The sequence below is a fragment of the Larimichthys crocea genome, chromosome XV (assembly GCF_000972845.2).
Source record: "Larimichthys crocea isolate SSNF chromosome XV, L_crocea_2.0, whole genome shotgun sequence".
Classification (NCBI taxonomy): domain Eukaryota; kingdom Metazoa; phylum Chordata; class Actinopteri; family Sciaenidae; genus Larimichthys; species Larimichthys crocea.
Genome location: NC_040025.1, coordinates 17,189,745 through 17,207,315, shown reverse-complemented (window position 1 = coordinate 17,207,315; position 17,571 = coordinate 17,189,745). Strand labels below are relative to the sequence as shown.

General features: G+C 41.1%; 3 protein-coding genes across 5 annotated transcripts; 2 read left to right on the top strand and 1 right to left on the bottom strand.

Annotated features, from left to right (window-relative positions):
- Positions 1–585: 585 nt before the first annotated feature.
- Positions 586–3,903, top strand: zgc:195245 (protein FAM107B). Of its 2 annotated transcripts, none has more exons than XM_019259244.2 (5): positions 586–929; positions 2,233–2,254; positions 2,609–2,717; positions 2,834–2,978; positions 3,314–3,903. In XM_019259244.2, the coding sequence occupies exons 1-5, from the start codon at positions 906–908 to the stop codon at positions 3,410–3,412; spliced, it is 399 nt and encodes a 132-aa protein (XP_019114789.1). In that variant the 5' UTR covers positions 586–905; the 3' UTR covers positions 3,413–3,903. The 2 variants fall into 2 exon arrangements, with proteins under 2 accessions (XP_019114789.1, XP_027144537.1); XM_027288736.1 differs by lacking the exon at positions 586–929 and adding an exon at positions 1,055–1,623.
- A 1,989-nt stretch (positions 3,904–5,892) lies between these two features.
- Positions 5,893–14,407, top strand: inavaa (innate immunity activator a). Of its 2 annotated transcripts, none has more exons than XM_010748875.3 (10): positions 5,893–5,996; positions 9,822–9,918; positions 10,431–10,564; positions 10,692–10,814; positions 10,905–11,139; positions 11,245–11,298; positions 11,939–12,152; positions 12,391–12,540; positions 12,631–13,327; positions 13,698–14,407. In XM_010748875.3, exons 2-10 carry the CDS (start codon positions 9,855–9,857, stop codon positions 13,788–13,790), a joined length of 1,764 nt encoding a protein of 587 aa, XP_010747177.2. In that variant the 5' UTR covers positions 5,893–5,996; positions 9,822–9,854; the 3' UTR covers positions 13,791–14,407. The 2 variants fall into 2 exon arrangements, with proteins under 2 accessions (XP_010747177.2, XP_027144124.1); XM_027288323.1 differs by lacking the exon at positions 5,893–5,996 and adding an exon at positions 9,453–9,735.
- Positions 14,408–15,719: 1,312 nt separating this feature from the next.
- On the bottom strand, positions 15,720–17,563 carry LOC113747724 (lymphoid-restricted membrane protein). Its single transcript, XM_027288555.1, has 8 exons — positions 17,560–17,563; positions 17,431–17,458; positions 16,617–16,757; positions 16,397–16,528; positions 16,055–16,205; positions 15,931–15,971; positions 15,787–15,837; positions 15,720–15,731 (listed from the first exon to the last, which is right to left on the bottom strand). The coding sequence occupies exons 2-8, from the start codon at positions 17,449–17,451 to the stop codon at positions 15,720–15,722; spliced, it is 549 nt and encodes a 182-aa protein (XP_027144356.1). The 5' UTR covers positions 17,452–17,458; positions 17,560–17,563.
- Positions 17,564–17,571: the final 8 nt, after the last annotated feature.

The window sequence follows — 17,571 nt, the reverse complement described above, 5'->3', positions numbered from 1 at the left end:
TCACCTGCTCATAGATAATAGTAACAGTGCAACACCCAGCATCATAGGCTTCAGACTCAGGAAAAATACAACATCCTAGTAGTAAATATACACACAAACAAACAAACAAACAAATACAGTCTTTAAGTAAAAGGCTCAAAGTTCTGAACACACAATTAAGAGCAGTAAGTTAAACAACAACCAAGATATAAACACTGTCTGTATAAAACAGTCTGTTTTGTCTGTTCTGTTGTTTTTGTCCAGAATCTGTTTCATCCATTTGCTGTTTGGAGCTGGCATTTGTTGTTTTGACCCTTAAAGGCCAAACCAGTGAAAGGGACTGCAAATTAACTTTAGCTGGACACCCTGTGTACATCACATCTGCTGCATTTATTATTTTTTTATGTAAAGAATTACTACACAAGTTTAACTATAGAGAAACACAGTACCATATACGTTAACTAATACTTGTACTGCATGTCTACAGGCAATAAGAACCAATGGAAAGTGTGCTTCACACTAAACACAGTATATTGGTTTGCCTTAAAGCGTTTGTTGTTCCTTTCAGTATTAATGGGCTCTGTGTAGAGGTGCTGACTGATACTAGTGCTATGTCGTGTTAGATTGGGTTTAAGCTGTATTTGTGTCAGCAGTAATTAACTAATCTAGCAGCCTGTGCGCTGTGGGGGTTGTGATGTAATCTTGAATGGCGTAACAAGATTTCAGTGCCTACTACCACTGTTGACAACTGTGTGCTAGGTAGTATATAGAGACTGAGGATCCTTCATCAACAGCAATATATTGGACTTGGATGCAGCAAAGAAGCGAACAGACAGACTATGTGAGCAGGTGTGATTCTCTTCAGCAATGGACTGAAACCAGAACACTGTTACTGGATAGAAAGAGTGGACCTTCACCATTCTGCCATGGAGGGGTCAACTGGAAGAAAAGTGAGTTGTTTTCTTAAACCTTTACGCTTGTCTGGTGAGAGGTCAAGCTGTGGTCTGGTGGCCATCTGTTAGAGGTGTTAAAGGGTATATATGAATATTTTAAGATATAGCATGGGTAAGTAACATCAGTTGCAGTACATAAATATATATAGAACAGGTATAAACATGTGATTTATTACCATTGTCATTTGAAAAACAAATATTCATTCCAGTTTTAGTGATGCTCATGTTACAGTGCATGAAAAAAACATATGCTGATCTTGCTTAAGGTGAAACTAAAGTCATCAACAAGTCATAATACAAGAGCAGAGTCTGTTCTCAAGACGTTGAGCGATCAAGAGGAGTGACTTTACTGGAGTCCATCCAGACTGGAACAATGACTTCCATTAGGTCAATCAGCAGTCAGGTTATCTTCCAGCTCAACCTCTCTGCAGGAGCCTGGGGAGGGACAGGATTTGGAGGCTTACCGTCGTGACAGGAACAGTAAAAGGCACAATCCTGAGCTCTCCTCCTGAGATGCTCGGAGCTCAGATCTTATGGTCAGCTGTAGCACGGAAATATGCTGCTATCAGCTGGTTTGACTCAGACCAAGTTACAGCAGCGTTTATCATCTGTTGTTGCTCAACATGACCCTTCCCTCATGGTGATCTGGTTACAGAGGGTGTGGCAGAAGTATCTGAATTGTTGTGTTACGGTAAGATGCCAGGTTTTCCCATCCCATATTGTCATGTCATGATTGTAATGGATCCAGATATTTATATTATTTTAGAATAAGAGAACTCTGGTCATGTTTCATCCAAGTCATTCACCATCAGGACAAACCTACATTATTGTTAGGTTACCTTTGTGCTCCAAGTAAATAAAAGCAGAACAGAGGGCATTGTCCCCTCCAGCTATTACAGTATCTAATTATCCACGTAGTCCAATCAGGTGAAGATCAAATGAATAAAGACAAACCAGCTGTTGTTTTATTCTGGCAACCACAGCTGCCAGTTTTGCACCATAATAAATATAGTATTACGTTGATATCACGTATAGGTCAACATTTCATTACATATTTTACTGTATAAATACACATTTTGTCATATAATTGACATGAAGATACCACATGCTATGAATGCTATATAAAATAAAGGTTTTACCATTAAATGTGATGCTGTTTTACTGTAAATATTACTCTTCTCTGTATAAATAAAGGTTTTCCCACTGTTCCACTGTTTTATTCATCAGTGTTTACACGTTTGTCTTTACCACTAACAGGGTGTCTCTTCTTTTTTCTTCTCTCACACATTTCAACCGACAGAAAACAGGATATCACAAAAAAGGTAACACAGGTCTAAACACACAAATAATGATCAAAAAGGGAAATATAATCTAAATATATGTATTCTGGATTAGAATATTTGATTGAAAGAATCACTCAGATGTTACCAATCAAATATTTGATATAATATATTTGGTCAATCAATCTATTGAATGGATATGATATGTATATTTGATTGGTAGATTAGAATTAGGATTTATTACCTGTACTACCTGACATAATGTAAACACAACTGGCTCCATGACGTTTTAGTAATGCTGAATCACACCCAACATTATGTAGATTGTTTTTAATATATTTTCTCCCCATTAAATTAATGTATCTCATTACTTTGTGACTGATTTTTTTTCCACAGTAGACTACAGTAGTGAAGAGAGTGTTTATCCCAGGAGGCTCAATGGTTCCTCCACTGAGGTACCCACCTACCAGAACCTGCACCGGGAGCTGCTGCTCAGCCATAAACGGTAAACCACCACAAACTCTGAAAACAACTCGAATCTCTGATCTTAATGTGATCAACATTTGAGTGAGAGGAGGGCAGGGTGGACCATTGTGAGTATGACTCTGACTGATCATACAGGGGCTTGCTGCCGGAGGAGAAACCGGAGCTGAAGCGAGTGTTGGAGCAGCGCAGACTGGAGCAGCACAAAGAGGAGGAGCTGGCACGACGGCGGCCCTCAGATCTGGAGATGGAGCTCCGCAAGAGGCAGCAGAAGCTGGAAGAGGTCAGAGACACAAACCCTTTATGACCCGTCATAAAAAGTCAGTATTTAATTTGGCCTTTGTCACGTTTCAGATGTCTGTTTGTAGTTCAATCAAAGCGACATCTCGCCTTTAAACATTTCAGATGAGGCCAAAAGAGGTAAAATGTTCAAATATTTAATGATTTAATCATCTCACAACCCTTCAGATTTATCTTTAGGCGAGGTCACAAATGACCAACAACTATAAACCATATATAAAAAAACTACAACTTCAGTAAAATGCTGCTTATGCATTGATACATTAGTGTAATAATATAGTATTATATCATATCAGTATGTGTCCTTTCTTTTTTCAGTATGAACAGGAGGAGATCAGGCAGCGGGAGAATCAGGAGAAGATCCCAGAGTTTGTCCGTGTGAAGGACAACCTGAGGCGAACACAGTCTGAGCAGTGAAGCCCCAAGGCTCCCATCAGCCCCTGCAGCATCTCACCATAGTGGCCCTATATCTTCATGTTCACTGTCTGCTGAGTTACATATAATAAAATATCACTGTACCAGAATAAAACACATAATCCACGTTTAGAAATGTTCTGTTTCTGAAGAGGAGTGGAAGTCCTTATTTTGTATTCAGAATTATGTGGGTCAATATTTCTTAAAGGAAGAAAGGACTTCTGTTGAATATTTTTTATGTTTTTTATGCTCACTATTCATTTTATTTTTTCAAACCATCTTCTCACGCTTCTCTCTGGCTTAAAGGAAAGTGTATTATTGTTTGTTTCATCGAAGGTCCACACTTCAATTCTTCTCTAAGATTATTAAACTCGATAACAAACAGAGATATTTCTCAACAGAGCTATAACAGAAATCCCATAGTATTACAGATTTGTATGTTTGTTTATCTGTTTCTGTCAAGACCTCTGATTTTTAGTGTGTCAGTGTGCTGTGGAAATAAAGGCTTTATGGTTTGCAGCGATGCGTTGTTTTGTTGGACACTATTCAAAGCACTGGGAATTGATTTGCATGCAGCTCTTCTCCCTCAGGACTCTCGTGCTTTTTCACATGGATATAGGGACTTTGTTTAATTAGCTGATCTTTTCATTCCATCACGGGACGAGAGGAGAAAGCACAGGCCATCTGGAGGAGGCTTTTCAGGATATATAGGCTAGGAATACCCAAGGGCCTGGTTAAAGCACTGGAGACATTTGGGAGAGTCGGGGGAAGCAGACTAAAGTACCCTGTTCCAGAATTATATTTAGATTCACACATGTAACCCAAAATGCTACACATACTCAGTGACAGAAGTATTCCTGAATCAACATTGTTATATTATTATAATGCATCATTATGTTGTTGGATTACTGATACGGATACATTAACATATAAGCCAAGGTGGAGCTAATCCTAACTTCATATACTGTTGGTTAGATGGTGCTCAAAATAGATCTTTTAAATCTTAATCTCCAATTAATTCTTCACAAATGGCTGTCAAATTAATGTAGTGGAGTAAAAACTACATTTTCATCTGAAATGAAGTGCAGTTGGTGAGGTGAAAAGGTACTAAGTACTCACTCAAGTATTGTAGCCTACTTAAGTACAATAGGTTTTTGGTGCTTTACTTGACTGTTTTTCTACAACTTTATACTTCAGTTCTTAGAGGCTACCCTGCTACAATTATTTGGTAACCTAAGTAACTACTAGTTACTTTTCAGCTACAGATTACATAACATAAAGAACAAATAAATAACGATATTATGACCTCAATTCCTCAAGTAATGAACACATTAATACATTAATAATCATAATACAACCATATGATTTTGAACTGCTCGCAACTTACTTACCAGTTTACTTTAAAGGTCCAGTGTAGAATTTAGTGGTGTCTAATAGTGAAGTTGCAGATTGCAATCAACTGTACTGTACAAACATGGTGATTCAACATGCCAGACTCCATTAAAGAGGACCAGCTCCCTCTGTAGATATAAAATGCTTGTTCTGAGATAACAAACATAATCAATTCTTATTTTAAAGTGATTATAACTAACAAAAACATAGATATGCTTTTTTGTTTCCATTTCTGTCAATAGATCTCCTTAAATGTTACATACTGGACCATTAACTACATGTTGATATTAACATTTTTGTAATTTTACTTGTAACAGAGTATTTCTGCACTGTGGTATTGTTACCTTTACTTAATCTGAGTACTTCTTCCAGCACTAATGGAGCATAAAATGTACTCATTCATTAATAAATGTACTCATTCATTTTCACCAGTATACTAAGCTAAAATAGGATATAAACTAAATAACAAAAATAACAAAGTCAGCAAAATAATACATTTTCAAAATAAAATACAGCAGAACATGCTATAATAGTATATAAAATAGTAGGCCAAATATAGTTCTTCTTCCTGTGTTCTCTACACAGGAACATCTCTACATTGTATCTCTACAATATATAATTAATGTGCCGTGTTAATGCTTTAATGTATTCTTGGGCAATCATCATGGCGGAAGGAAGAGGTGAGTGTGGTCTTCTTCTTCTTCTCCTCCACCTCTACTTACTTACCAGCTGTCCTGGATTTAACTAAAACTTGTCTGTCCCCCTCCCCACTCTTCTTCTTTTGTGCCTCTTTTCAAATTAAAAGCCCCTCAGTGAGTCGCGTGCTGTGTCAATATGCAGAGCGTGTCTGGAAAGTCAGCAGCGTCAGAACAAACCATTCGAAACGAGTCCGGGGGGGATTACCGCCACCAGAAATATTAGATGTCCCAATAAAAGCTTACTTTGATAGAAACCTATACATTTCCACACTCTGTAATGTATATAATGATATTTGGAACTGAAATAAGGAGAAATTAGTTCACAAATAAATACTTTATCCAAAGAGCAATTAAGCTCTCCCCCCTTCTTCTCTAAATTGGAGTTGACTGAAGCAGATGTCCCAAGCTTTACTCTCACATCTGACCAGAGAAAGTCTGAACAACTCCGGCCGCCCACAAAGAAAGATGCTGTAGAGGAGCAAATTTCACACTACAAGGTAAGCGCACACGATTTTCTGTATGTAAACAACCTGATGTAAAGGAAAAACACTGGACAGAAAACATGAATACAACCAGTATTACGCTAGAATGAAGTGTGAGAGGGATGCTGTTATAACTTTAAAGAGCCACTACAGAGATGATAGTTTAAATGAATGCTGGATTTAGGCTGCATGTAACCTTTAAACATACAAAGTACCCGTCTTTTTAGGGAGTATAAATAACCAAGTAAGCAAGTATGTAAAATAACTGAAGTATATTTACTCACTCCTTGTATTTCATTGATTTAATATAGTAATTTGTAATATTTATGCTTCTTTTTCAACCTGTACACCTCTTCAATTCAGTGGAAATATTTCACTGTTTACTTTATTACATATATTTGACAACTAGTTATTTAGCATATTAAAACTTTAGAAAGAAAATATGATATTTAAGGTACATTTTGTTGATAATACTTGTGTACTTTTACTTAAAGTACTCTAAGGATCTGAGTACTTCTTCCACCATTCATCCCTTTGTTAATATGTAAAATAATCTTAGACAAAATAATCTTAAGCATATAAAAAGAGTACTGCAACAACTGAGACTAAGCAATTATGATTAAAGCAATACAAAACAGCTGTGTTGAGTCTGTGCAGTTTACTCACTTGCCCTGTATTGTACTATGGTTATGAACAGGATGCTTTCGCAGATAAACAACACTTTATGTGGGGCAGCATGCTGGTTTGGTGGCAGTTGTTTGGGCCCGCGGCAGCAGAATACACACAATCTCCTACAGTCCACATGTTGACAGACATGCAGTCCTAGTATGGCGCTAAAGACAACACCTCAGTGTTGTTATACACTGGGGTTCCCCGGTTCTTTTGTCAATGGTGGGTACTCCTGGGTGAAAAGCTGTAACCACATCCTGGCCAGAGATGACCATCAGTGCTCATTCAGAGGCCACAGAAATGATGACTCAGAGGGACAAGGTGTCACGATCCCTGGCCAGCCCTTCAGCCCCTGGAGAACAATGGAGCATCTCTTCTTGCCCTCTGTATTTACCCTGTCGCTGGGCTGTGACAGGGCTGGTGTATGTCTGGCCAGCATATGGCCTCCAGTGACTGAGAGCAGGCCGATATGGTGCTTATTACCCCTGTATTGTCTCTGCTGGAAAACCAAGACCCCTGAACTGCTTCACAGTGTTGATCTGACAAAGGAAAGAGGCCGACAGTGTATGAGACTACTTTCTATGTTGTCACAGCCTCTTGTCCACGTTTTTCTGCAGTCTGTGGAGTTTCCACACTCAGCACTGCTACTTAAGACTAAAATCTGACTCCAGTGACGTGCTTTGTAATACAACACTTCATTTTTCCCCCCCTCCTGCCGCTCCCCCACATTGATGCACTTTTCTTCCAGCAGCCCATATTGTGTACAGAGTGGATCCATTTTGCTGAATGGATTTTGGCTTCTCATCAGACTCTGAAATAAGGCATGCTGTAAAGTCGTTTGGTTTCTTCCATAGTATCAGCATTCAGTGGAGAATCTTAATTACAGGGTTCAAACAGGCCTCGGTCTGGTTTCAGGCATCCCTCACTGTTTCCTCGGCGAGGCTGGTCCCCATTGGTAATTCCAGGGCCGACCACAGTGGTAATGAGCACGGCGGTGGTGGCAGCATTCCAGGAGATCGCAGCTCCAAAGGCTCATGGGAAAGGGTGGTGGGGGAAGTCTGGGAGACAGTGAATCCACATCGTGATCTCTTGCCATAAACACCCACTTCCGTGGATGTTACACCGACATGGTCTGGTGAACAGCGAAGATGGGTGGGATGATCAGCTCCCATCCTTGGCACGTTTCTAGATAGTTGTAATTAGCGGTGATCACACACACAACGCAATTAAGATGTTATGACTACATCAGTCAAGCTGGGTGGAGACTGTGCTATCAGCAGCCATGCCTTCAGGAAATGAACCGTTATTCCTGCTACACTCCATCAGGAAAAGTATTGTTTTCTGGCTCACCCTTACAGTATAATTTGAACACTCCCATGACTCCAGGTCTTGAAAGCTATGACAAATGGCATCAACGTCTTGGCAATAAGCTGCAACTTCTAGTGAGATTTGCTGTTTTACCCGAAACTCACCCACCCACCCACTTACTCAGCCGACCACAGACTCTTGTGAAAGTCTTCAGAGAGTTATGGGGTGTAAGTGGGTAAATCCCACATTACCCTGCCTGTCTCTGATTACTAGGCTGGATTCCTGTTGACGTCTTTAGTTTTAGATTGCTGCTGCTGCAGCAGCGTGGAGCCGTGTGTCTGAGAGCAAAGCAGGGCTCCGACCTTGCACAAGTAAAAAAACTCTCTGCACTGCTCCTTTCCCCACCTCTCACTGCAGCCTTGTCTCAATATTGGCCCCAACAAACTGCTGCTCAGGCCTGAAGCCGAGTTGTCAGCAGATATTGCGCCCACAGCAGATTATTGAGGCTGGTTGGTGGATACAGGGCCTTTGTTGCACTGTTGTTTTACTGACTCGAGCTGCTTGTGCCTCATTGTGCTACCGGCTGAACCGTAGCTGCGTCAGTTCACATGAGTTGATGTGGTGAATAGGTCAAGCCTATGGGATACACAATAATATCCTGTTAGAGGAGGTTTTTCATCCACATGGAATCTGTGTTTTCCCGGTTGCAGCAGGAAAAGGGGCCTGATACCAATCTCCAAACACAGATGAGGCAAGAGCTGAGGATTATTCAGAGCAGCCTTACAAACACAAGTCATTCATACAGTGTCTGTTTTCATGTCACCTTTATTCCTCATTAATAACATTTACTTGTCATATAAGCACACAGAAGGTGCAGGAGTCACTGAGGTTATGAACTCTGTTTTTATGAATGCGTGGTATTGAAGTCAGGCTGGCTAATAATATCCTTTGATTATGTTAGCACCCGTAACATTGTCTCTTATGATCTGCTGGCCTTTTTAAGAAGACTAGAGTAGTAGCAGACATGTGAGATCCAGAATAAATTCATTACATATGGAGAAAATACAAAAAAAACACCAAAACAGTCACACTCAGACCTCCTGGATGGGTTTTAAAAGCGTTGACTTGTTTCTAAATGTTATCGGCAATTTGTCGTTGTTAGTGTTTTTCCTCTTCTTGTTGTCGTTCCTCTTTGTTTTTGTTTGTTGTCGGCCAGACGTTCGGTGGAAAGCAACAATAGAACAGAGCGGGTCGTAAAACATGAGCTGTGCTCTCCTGTTTGTGAAAGTGTGTTAGTGAAACGGGCAGTGTTGCACAGGAGTCAGCAGGGACCTTGTGATCTGATGCCGCGTGGACAAGCCCAGCATTGAGACATTCTTCCACTTCAAAGCCCCCAGAGGGCTTTGTGGACACTGGTTGAATAGGAGCTGAGGGAGGGGTGCGTGGGGAGAACAGGTGCAGTCCATGAGTGGGGTAATTCCTGCTGCCATCTGCTTTCTTTTTCGGGGTCTGGGCTCTTTAAACGCCCTCTGACACGCCTCTTGGCGACACACTCCCTAGCCGGCCGCACCGTGCCCTGTCACCATGGCACCACGATTCGGATTAACCCCCGCACATGTGCCGAGTCAACTGTGGGGGTCTGCCTCTTTTGTGAGGCAGCATGGGAGGGAGGAAGAGGTGGAGGAGGAGGAGATGGAGAGCTGTGTGAAAGGACACTCGCCAGTCATTCACTTTTGTTAAGTAAAGCAGCAGGAGCGCGCATGAATGAAGCCATGTGGTAGGAAAACAACAGGAGACTCTCTATTCATATAAGTGCTAAATTGAATTTTCACTAATCTGAGCAATGTCTGCTTATTTCAACAGGTATTTCTAAAAACAGACGACAAGACAGTCAAGATGACGACCATCGAGAGTAAAGAGGAGATCAGTGACACTGACAGTGGGATTATTTTGCACTCTGGTAAGAAGATCATTACAAAATGCAAAAATACATCCACGTATAGCTTAAGGCTGCATAATTAACACAAAATACAATAATACTCCTGAAAACAACAAGCAAAAGAAAATGTTGTCTCACACTGACACTTTAACAATTATAACTATCCGGGAAACAAAATCTTGAACAAATAAATTGGTCACAAATTGCAATAAATTAGTTTGAAGACGCAAACGCAGATGTTCATTTTCATGAACTTTATTCTACTAAAAGGAATTAGATTGACTTTGTAGGCACAAAAAGGAACACATGATATTAAAATGAGACAAAGTCCAGACGTGACAGACACCCATTGTTGGTGACAGAAGAAACAGTGCCACAGCTTCAGTCCTAACAATGTTAGCAGAAGAAACGATACAGCAATCATCTATTAAAACAGTACATTTCATACAGTAGAAATAGTGGTGAGTATATTTATTTCTATGGCTGATCCTGATGAGGAAAACCTGAACTGATCTTCTCTGTATTCACTACAGGTCCGGACAGCCCCACCTCCCCAGTAAAGGACCTAACCACCCACACCAGAGCCCTGAAGTTGAAGCACCAGTCTCTGGAGGAGCGTCTGGAGCTCTGCCTGCTGGAGCTTCGAAAGCTCTGCATCAGGGAGGCAGTGAGTAATTCCTAAAGGATAACATATACTGTACACACTACCAAGATATTATTTTGTGCTTTGAAGACTCATTGTCAACTTTGTAACAGTCTCTGAGTGTTTTTTTTTTTTTTTTTGAAATTCACAGGAGCTGACTGGTAAACTGCCCTCAGACTATCCTCTGATGCCTGATGAGAAGCCACCACGGGTCAGAAGGAGGATTGGAGCTTGCTTCAAGCTGGACGAAGGTCTGATCCACCTGGATAAACAGGTACGAGTCACCAGAAAAGACACAGAGTAAGCAAAACAGGCGGTGATTCATCAGCTGTAAAGTAAATGCCAGAATTTGCATTTGTCGCAGGATTCAGAGTTGCAAGCGCTGGAAACTGACTTGGCTCTTCAGCGGCAGATTTACGAGGCAGCCCGCAAACTCTCCCTGGAGGGTCACCTAAGTAAACCACAGAAGAAGAGCCGGCTGCAGCAGTGCAAGAGGGAGGAGAAGAAAGTGAAGGATCTTCAGGAGGCCGTGTTCCAGCACAGGATCAAGAGCGAGTGCAACTCACCGTGCATCAACATGTCATCCAACCAAAGCAAAGGTGAGTGGCGCTGCACTGCCCTCTTCAGGCCAAAATGTGAACTGCAGTCATGAACACATGCAGTGGACCTGCTGGACACCTAAAATATTCCCTCTTTGTACACAGATCTAAACATGTCTGATGACAGCTCCCTGTCTGATGTGGTGGCCCTGGATGATGGTAAGTACAATACGCTTTGAAGATTGTCATTACTCTCAGCCATATAGTGAAAATTATTATTATATTATTATTAAAAGTATGTAATCAGTGGAAGAAGTACTCAGATCTTGTCCTGAAGCAAAAGTAGAAATAGCACAGTGTGGAAATATTACAAGTAAATACCATAAAAGTTTACTTAAGTAAAAGAACACAAGTATTCAGCATCATACTTAAAGTACTCAATATGCAGAATGATAACAAAGTTTTAATGCATCATATAATACCCAGTAATTTGTGTAGTTCCTTCCATAGATCAGCCAAACCTCTAATAAAATATCATCATTTATTTGTTGATCATATTTTGTATTATTAATCTGAACCTGCAAAGTAATTTAAATAAATAAGTAAGGTAAATACTTGCAGTACTGAGTTAAAGTGGAGTATAAAGTAGCAGAAAATGGAAATTCTCATGTAAAGTACAAGTACCTTAAACTTGTACTCTGTACCGTACTTTCCACCCCAGTATATAATAGATATTGGAGCAATGGCAACAGTGTGTGAGCACATTGTTTAATTATGAATCAGCATTTGGAAATCAACAGACATGAAAAGCAAAAGCAGACTCTGACAGTCCTGCCTCACACCAACTGCTTCTCCACAGATGTGGACTCTCCAAGCCCTCTCTCTCCTCCGGTGTTGGGCACCTCCTACTCAGACCCCCTCCAGCTGTCAGTCCAGACCCTGCAGTCATCAAGCCAGCTCAGCGTGGAATATGAGCGCTCTCCCATCCAGAACTCTCCATGGAAAGAGTCCAGTCTGGATCAGCCTTATCAGAAGCCCGCTAAACCTCAGTCTGCTTGCAGCAGCAGGTCCAGGTACGAGTCTTTAGTTCATGCACACCTGTACTGGGTGGAGTGAAACTTTGAGCATCAAAAGCGCCAAATTTATGTTGACTTGATGCAAACTTATGCTGCAGTCGAGCTGCTGGCTCACCTTCTATGAAGGTGCTTGCTCATGGTGGGAATTGTTGGGTCTCTGTAAATAATATTGTAAAGAGTAAAGTACGATGTATTGCATATCTCACATTATCCTTTCTGTTTTTGTCATGTGCAGTAGTCCAGCAGGAACCCAGGCGTCTGTGGAGAGCTGCAGGATTCCCCTCTCTCAGTTTATCAAGAACTCGGCTCTGCGTCACAACCACTCCACCAGCGCCCCCTCCACACCAGAGCTGCACATACGCCGACAGTACTCCCAGTCCTTCAGGTACACAGAGAAGTCAGCTACATTAGTACACTAATGCACAAAGAGCATAACAACATGTTTGCTATAACTTTACATGATATGTCTCCTCAGACTTCCCAAAAGTAAACCATCTGCTGACAAAGAGCGCCTGAGCTCAGAGAACAATCGAGGACGAGCCAGGCTGCCTCAGCGGCGCTGTGCAGCCGACTTCATGGTGCGTTCTCCAGAGTACTCTCCTCTGCGCCCTTACCAGTCCAGCTCTGAGGACAGCAGTTCAGAGCACTCTTCATCTTCCTATGTTAGCTCGCCTGGTAGGGACGTACCCACTGAGATCCCAAAGCTCTGCCCGCCTCCTTACGGATTCCACTTTAGCGCACAAAAGAAAGGGCTCTCCAGCGTCTCCAACTCGCACAAGAACAACAACCAGTCTCAGTCTAGCCTCAGCTACGTCAGGGCCATAGCAGAAGATGGCCCCCTCTCGCCTCAAGACCCAGACATGGTTAAGTGCTTCGTGTCTTCCCCTCCTGTGGGATGCAGCCCTCAACAAAGACAGTGGCAGGAGGGAGCGTTGTCCCAGAGGAGAGTCCTGAAGCCCCCTCCGCCTTACACCAGGCTGGTTCGAACGCCCTCGCTGAAGGAGTACCCGAACCACGCCATCAGGCTGATGCCCAGGGAGATCGTCTCAGAGGAGTTGAAGTCCTGGCATCAGAGGAATCAGCTGCAGAAGTTACGGCCAAGTTGTGTGGATCAGCAGAGCGTGATGAGTGTCAAGAGTCCTACTTCACCGCATCTGCCTCCATTTAATCAGGTCAGTAGTGAAAATGATTCAATGGTTAAAAAAGAAAAAGACCACTAACACACTGTGAGGGGAGTAATTAAATCTCTCTTAATGTTTTAATATAAAACAGCTTTCATCATCCATCCATCACAATTTTCCAGTTGAAAGTGACACATTCATGACTTTTCTGTCCCAGAGATATTTAATTTACAGTTATGACAAATCTGAAATATGAAAAATCAGCAAATTCTCATATTTAAGAAGCAAAATTTTGCAATTTTTGCTTGAAAGATGAATGAATATGTAAAATAGTTGCTGATTTACTAATTGCCGCAGCTCTAATATGTATATAACTTAATGTATATAACTTATAACACTGGTGTCTTGACTGTTTCCACAGGGTTCGGGTAACGTTGTTCTCCAGAGAGCTGCAGATGGGACTCCAGTCCAGTGGTTCATTGCAGAGGACGCTGAAATCGTGAGCCAGGTGTAGCTGAGACCTCCACTGCTCTGCAGTGTGTTCAGTAGGAAGTGTGTTACTCCTTTCTATTTATCTTTGTATTTATTAAGGCTTTGGACTCTCTGTGAGATTGTATGTTGACAAGATGCAGAAAAAAACGTGGACCTATGGGTACCCCAATAAGCACATTTCTCTCTCTCTTTTCTTTTAATTTAAAACTTAACGTAAGGTGTTACGCCAGTTTTATTTATTTTAAATTCTTTTCTAATAGATGTTTCTGAGGTAGGTTAAGCTTCATAAAATTCCATAAATGAGTCACATGGATCATAAAATTTAAAACAAACTTGCTGTGGTTTCAAGAATGTCTTTGTGGCTGGCACACATTTTGCACATAAAATTCACCTACAGTAGTTTTCAAATAAGTTTACCCATTCCTAATATAAGTTTTAATATTATACTATATTTATCTGTTATTGAAGGTTTCCCCCTTTATTACAAAAAAAATTGATACACCTTTGAAAATGCATTTCTCTTTTAATATATATAGTTAAAATTTAACATCTGTCTGTGAAGTAAGCTGAATCTTAATATTTGCTATTAACTTTTAATAATTAATCACTGATGCCCTTGATGGTGGTTTAATGAATGTTTTCACTGCAGTAATGTGCTTTGTTACTAACCAAGTGATTGTATCAGTTTTGATATTTTCTTTTGTATATTTATAATAAACAACTGAAAGTTACGTTTGCGTGGTCGTTATTTAGAATGACAAAAGAACACAAACAAAAGCGTTACACCAAAATGTTTTGTATTCAAATACAAAGAGCTTTCCAGACTGACGCAGGTATTTCAGCTGATCCACACACTTGATGTTTACGGTACAGTCGCAGCATCCTGATAATTGTATAGATGCTCCATCATGATGTTTCCAACAAGAAGTAAGTCAGTGTTATGATACAGAAAAGCACAGACAGGTAGATGAGCACCCAGCGACAGCGATGCAACCAGTGAGCCAGAGGACGCTGTCTCCACAAAGATCCACATCTGAGGAGAGCAGACAGTCGGTGTTTATGCAGAGGAAAAATCATGAAAAAGGTTTTCAAAACACATGTTAACTTACGTGCCCGCAGAAACCCGTCGGAAAATATTAGCACTCTTTTTATCCTTATCTGCTTTTTTCTTCGATGATGCAGATTTGCCCTTGTGTCTCTGTCGCAAAGTATCCAAAGGGGAGCTGAAAGAAAGACATGTTTTATAGATGTGCTTACAGTTTTTCCAATACAGTATCAATGTTACAAAGGCTGGACTCCACTGATGGCGTTTTCTGAGGATGTTGTTTGCAGTGGTATTAAGCAAATATCCTACTGTGTGTCTTTCAGTGACAGTTCACTTTATTTGCACACCCTCAAGACAGAAGATAGAAAATAAAACAGATAGTCATCCTCACATTCTGACATCAAATTGTTACCCCCATTCTATGAACTCCGAGTCAATTAACACACTTAGAAACTCACAGAAACTAACCATTATAAAACTGACACACTGATTAAACACAGGCTATTGATTCAGCTTTTTTATCCATGAACAGCGATTCCAAGCTGTACCTTTTGCTTTGTATCTTTCTGGTGGCCTGTTGTTCTGCTGGGAGGCGCTCTGGGTTGGGGATGGGATGAACCTGAGCAGCTGAAGCTTCTGATGGAGTTTCATCTGGATCCAGAGGCCTAAAAAGAGCAGAGAGAGAGAGAGAGGAGGAAATTATGTACTCATCCTATGGACCAGATACAAAGCACAAACTTTGGGTCTCTAGTGGACCTGTCATCCACGGAGTAATTATCTTCTTTGGTCATGACAGAGCAGCTGGACTCAGAGCTCTGAGAGGGAGATGGGCAGGTGCGGGTGGACTTCTTGTTGGAGGATCCTCCGTGAGCGGCTCGCTTCTTCTACAGACAAAGAAGACAAAGCTCATTTAAGTTTCTGGATGATAACACTTACAAAGAAAGTGAGAGTTCACTGAAAGAAACCTCCTGACCTGGCTTCTGCCTGAAATTATTGATGCACTGATTCTTCGACGGCCTCCAGTCTAATGGAGAAAAGTTAGAAAAACACAAATAAAATGCAGATTGAAGTGATGAAAAGGTAGTTAGATGGTAAAATAAGCCAAGTATCTGTATACCTGCTGAACGTATATCTTTTTGTTGTCACTGTCGTCTGGATCTACAACAAGAAAACCCATTGGTCAGTCAAATATGGGACATGGCAGCAGAAGAAGACACCACGAGACAGACGGTATCAGAGACCTGGAGATGCTCTGGGTTCGATAATGCAGTAGGTCGGCTGCTGGACAGTCCTCTTGGCCTCCTCCAGCTCTGCAGCGTTTCTGTCATATCGACTCCTTAGATTCTCCACATGAGCCACCATGAGCTCGACTGCCCGACTCACTCGAGCCTCCTACCAAAGACATAAAGAGGAAAACATCATGCAGAAGCACACTGAGTGTACGTCATAAACAAGACCAGAGCAACGATTTCATTCATATCTTCAATGTACATGGCTACAGATCAATATTAAGAAACTGTAATGCATAAATATAAAGACAGTGTGTGTAGAAGAAGGTTGAAGAGAGAGGTGTGTCGGTGTACCTGGTGCACAGCACCGAGCACTTCAGCTGTGTTAGAGATTCGATCCACTGTCCCACCGAGGATGTCCAGAGACAGCTCCAGTTTCTGCAGGATCTTACTGCGCTTGCTGTCCAGACACAGGCCCTTCAGTGTCTGAAAACACACACACACACACACTCATGTACTTTTTCCCTGGTGGTGTTATTAAGACTCATTTCAGATCTTCTGTGCTGTACTGCACCTCCAAAGTCTCCTTCCCTCTGCTCAGCTCCAGCTGGACGTTCTCCTCAGCCAGGTTTCGGGCATGCTCCTCCGCCTGCAGCCTCTGCTTCAGGGTGTACTGATCACAGCTGAAGGCCAGGGTGATCTGAGAGAAGGCGGTCTGCGAGCAACAAAGTGTCACTTTATTTCACCCAGATTTTAAATACACCACTTACATTTCAGAGGTTTTGATTCCCGGTGCTGAAGAGAAACTATATTTCATTCAGCTGTGTTTTTTATGAATGATGAAGGGTAATTAACAAACCTTTTCTGTGATTTAATAATAAATGAATAAATTAACTGCTTCCCAGATATTTAGATACGCAGAAAAATCAAAACCTAAACACAGACAAAAAGTTAGAATTAAAACATTAAAGGGGATGTTTACAATTTCTTCAAATCTGTCTTCATATAACGGTCAGGCGCACATATGAACATGGTAACAACAGGCCTATAGCTGATAAAAGGCCTTTGTCTGGATTGACAGTACAAATTAGTCAAATTCATTTTGTATTTTCCAGATATTTTCAGTATAAAGTCCAGGGAATCTCTTCATGTTTCCCTGGACAGTTCTTTGTTGTGGATTAACTGAAGGATAGTAACAAAACAGTGATATTTTGTTAGCTTGAAATAGTTTTGGCATCTAACCAGGGCTGTTGATTTTGCCCGTTGTCACATAAAACAATGAAAGCACTTCAGGAAAAAAAGATTATAACAAGCGAAACCTGTTTCACTTTATAAAAAAACGTATAATCTGTGGTATATCATGGTGAATGAGAAGTGGGTGACCCTACCTCTAAATCTTTCTCTGACATCTCCACACTGTCAGAAAACAAGACAATCAAAAGTTTAATAAAAAGTCAGATTAAATCACGTTATTAGGATATCCCATGATAGCCTGTATGGCAGATTATTATTGTCACCTGTTGAGGCCC

Coding starts and splice junctions, on each gene's coding strand:
- zgc:195245 (XM_027288736.1), top strand. CDS start 1,489: ATGCTGCTATCAGCTGGTTTGACTCAGACCAAGTTACAGCAGCGTTTA. Junction 1,624..2,232: donor ATCTGAATTGTTGTGTTACG/GTAAGATGCCAG, acceptor TTCAACCGACAG/AAAACAGGATATCACAAAAA. Junction 2,255..2,608: donor AACAGGATATCACAAAAAAG/GTAACACAGGTC, acceptor TTTTTTCCACAG/TAGACTACAGTAGTGAAGAG.
- inavaa (XM_010748875.3), top strand. CDS start 9,855: ATGACGACCATCGAGAGTAAAGAGGAGATCAGTGACACTGACAGTGGG. Junction 10,815..10,904: donor TGATCCACCTGGATAAACAG/GTACGAGTCACC, acceptor CATTTGTCGCAG/GATTCAGAGTTGCAAGCGCT. Junction 12,153..12,390: donor GCTTGCAGCAGCAGGTCCAG/GTACGAGTCTTT, acceptor TGTCATGTGCAG/TAGTCCAGCAGGAACCCAGG.
- LOC113747724 (XM_027288555.1), bottom strand. CDS start 17,451: ATGTCAGAGAAAGATTTAGAG. Junction 16,529..16,616: donor GAGGGAAGGAGACTTTGGAG/GTGCAGTACAGC, acceptor GTGTGTTTTCAG/ACACTGAAGGGCCTGTGTCT. Junction 16,206..16,396: donor TGCTCGGTGCTGTGCACCAG/GTACACCGACAC, acceptor TGTCTTTGGTAG/GAGGCTCGAGTGAGTCGGGC.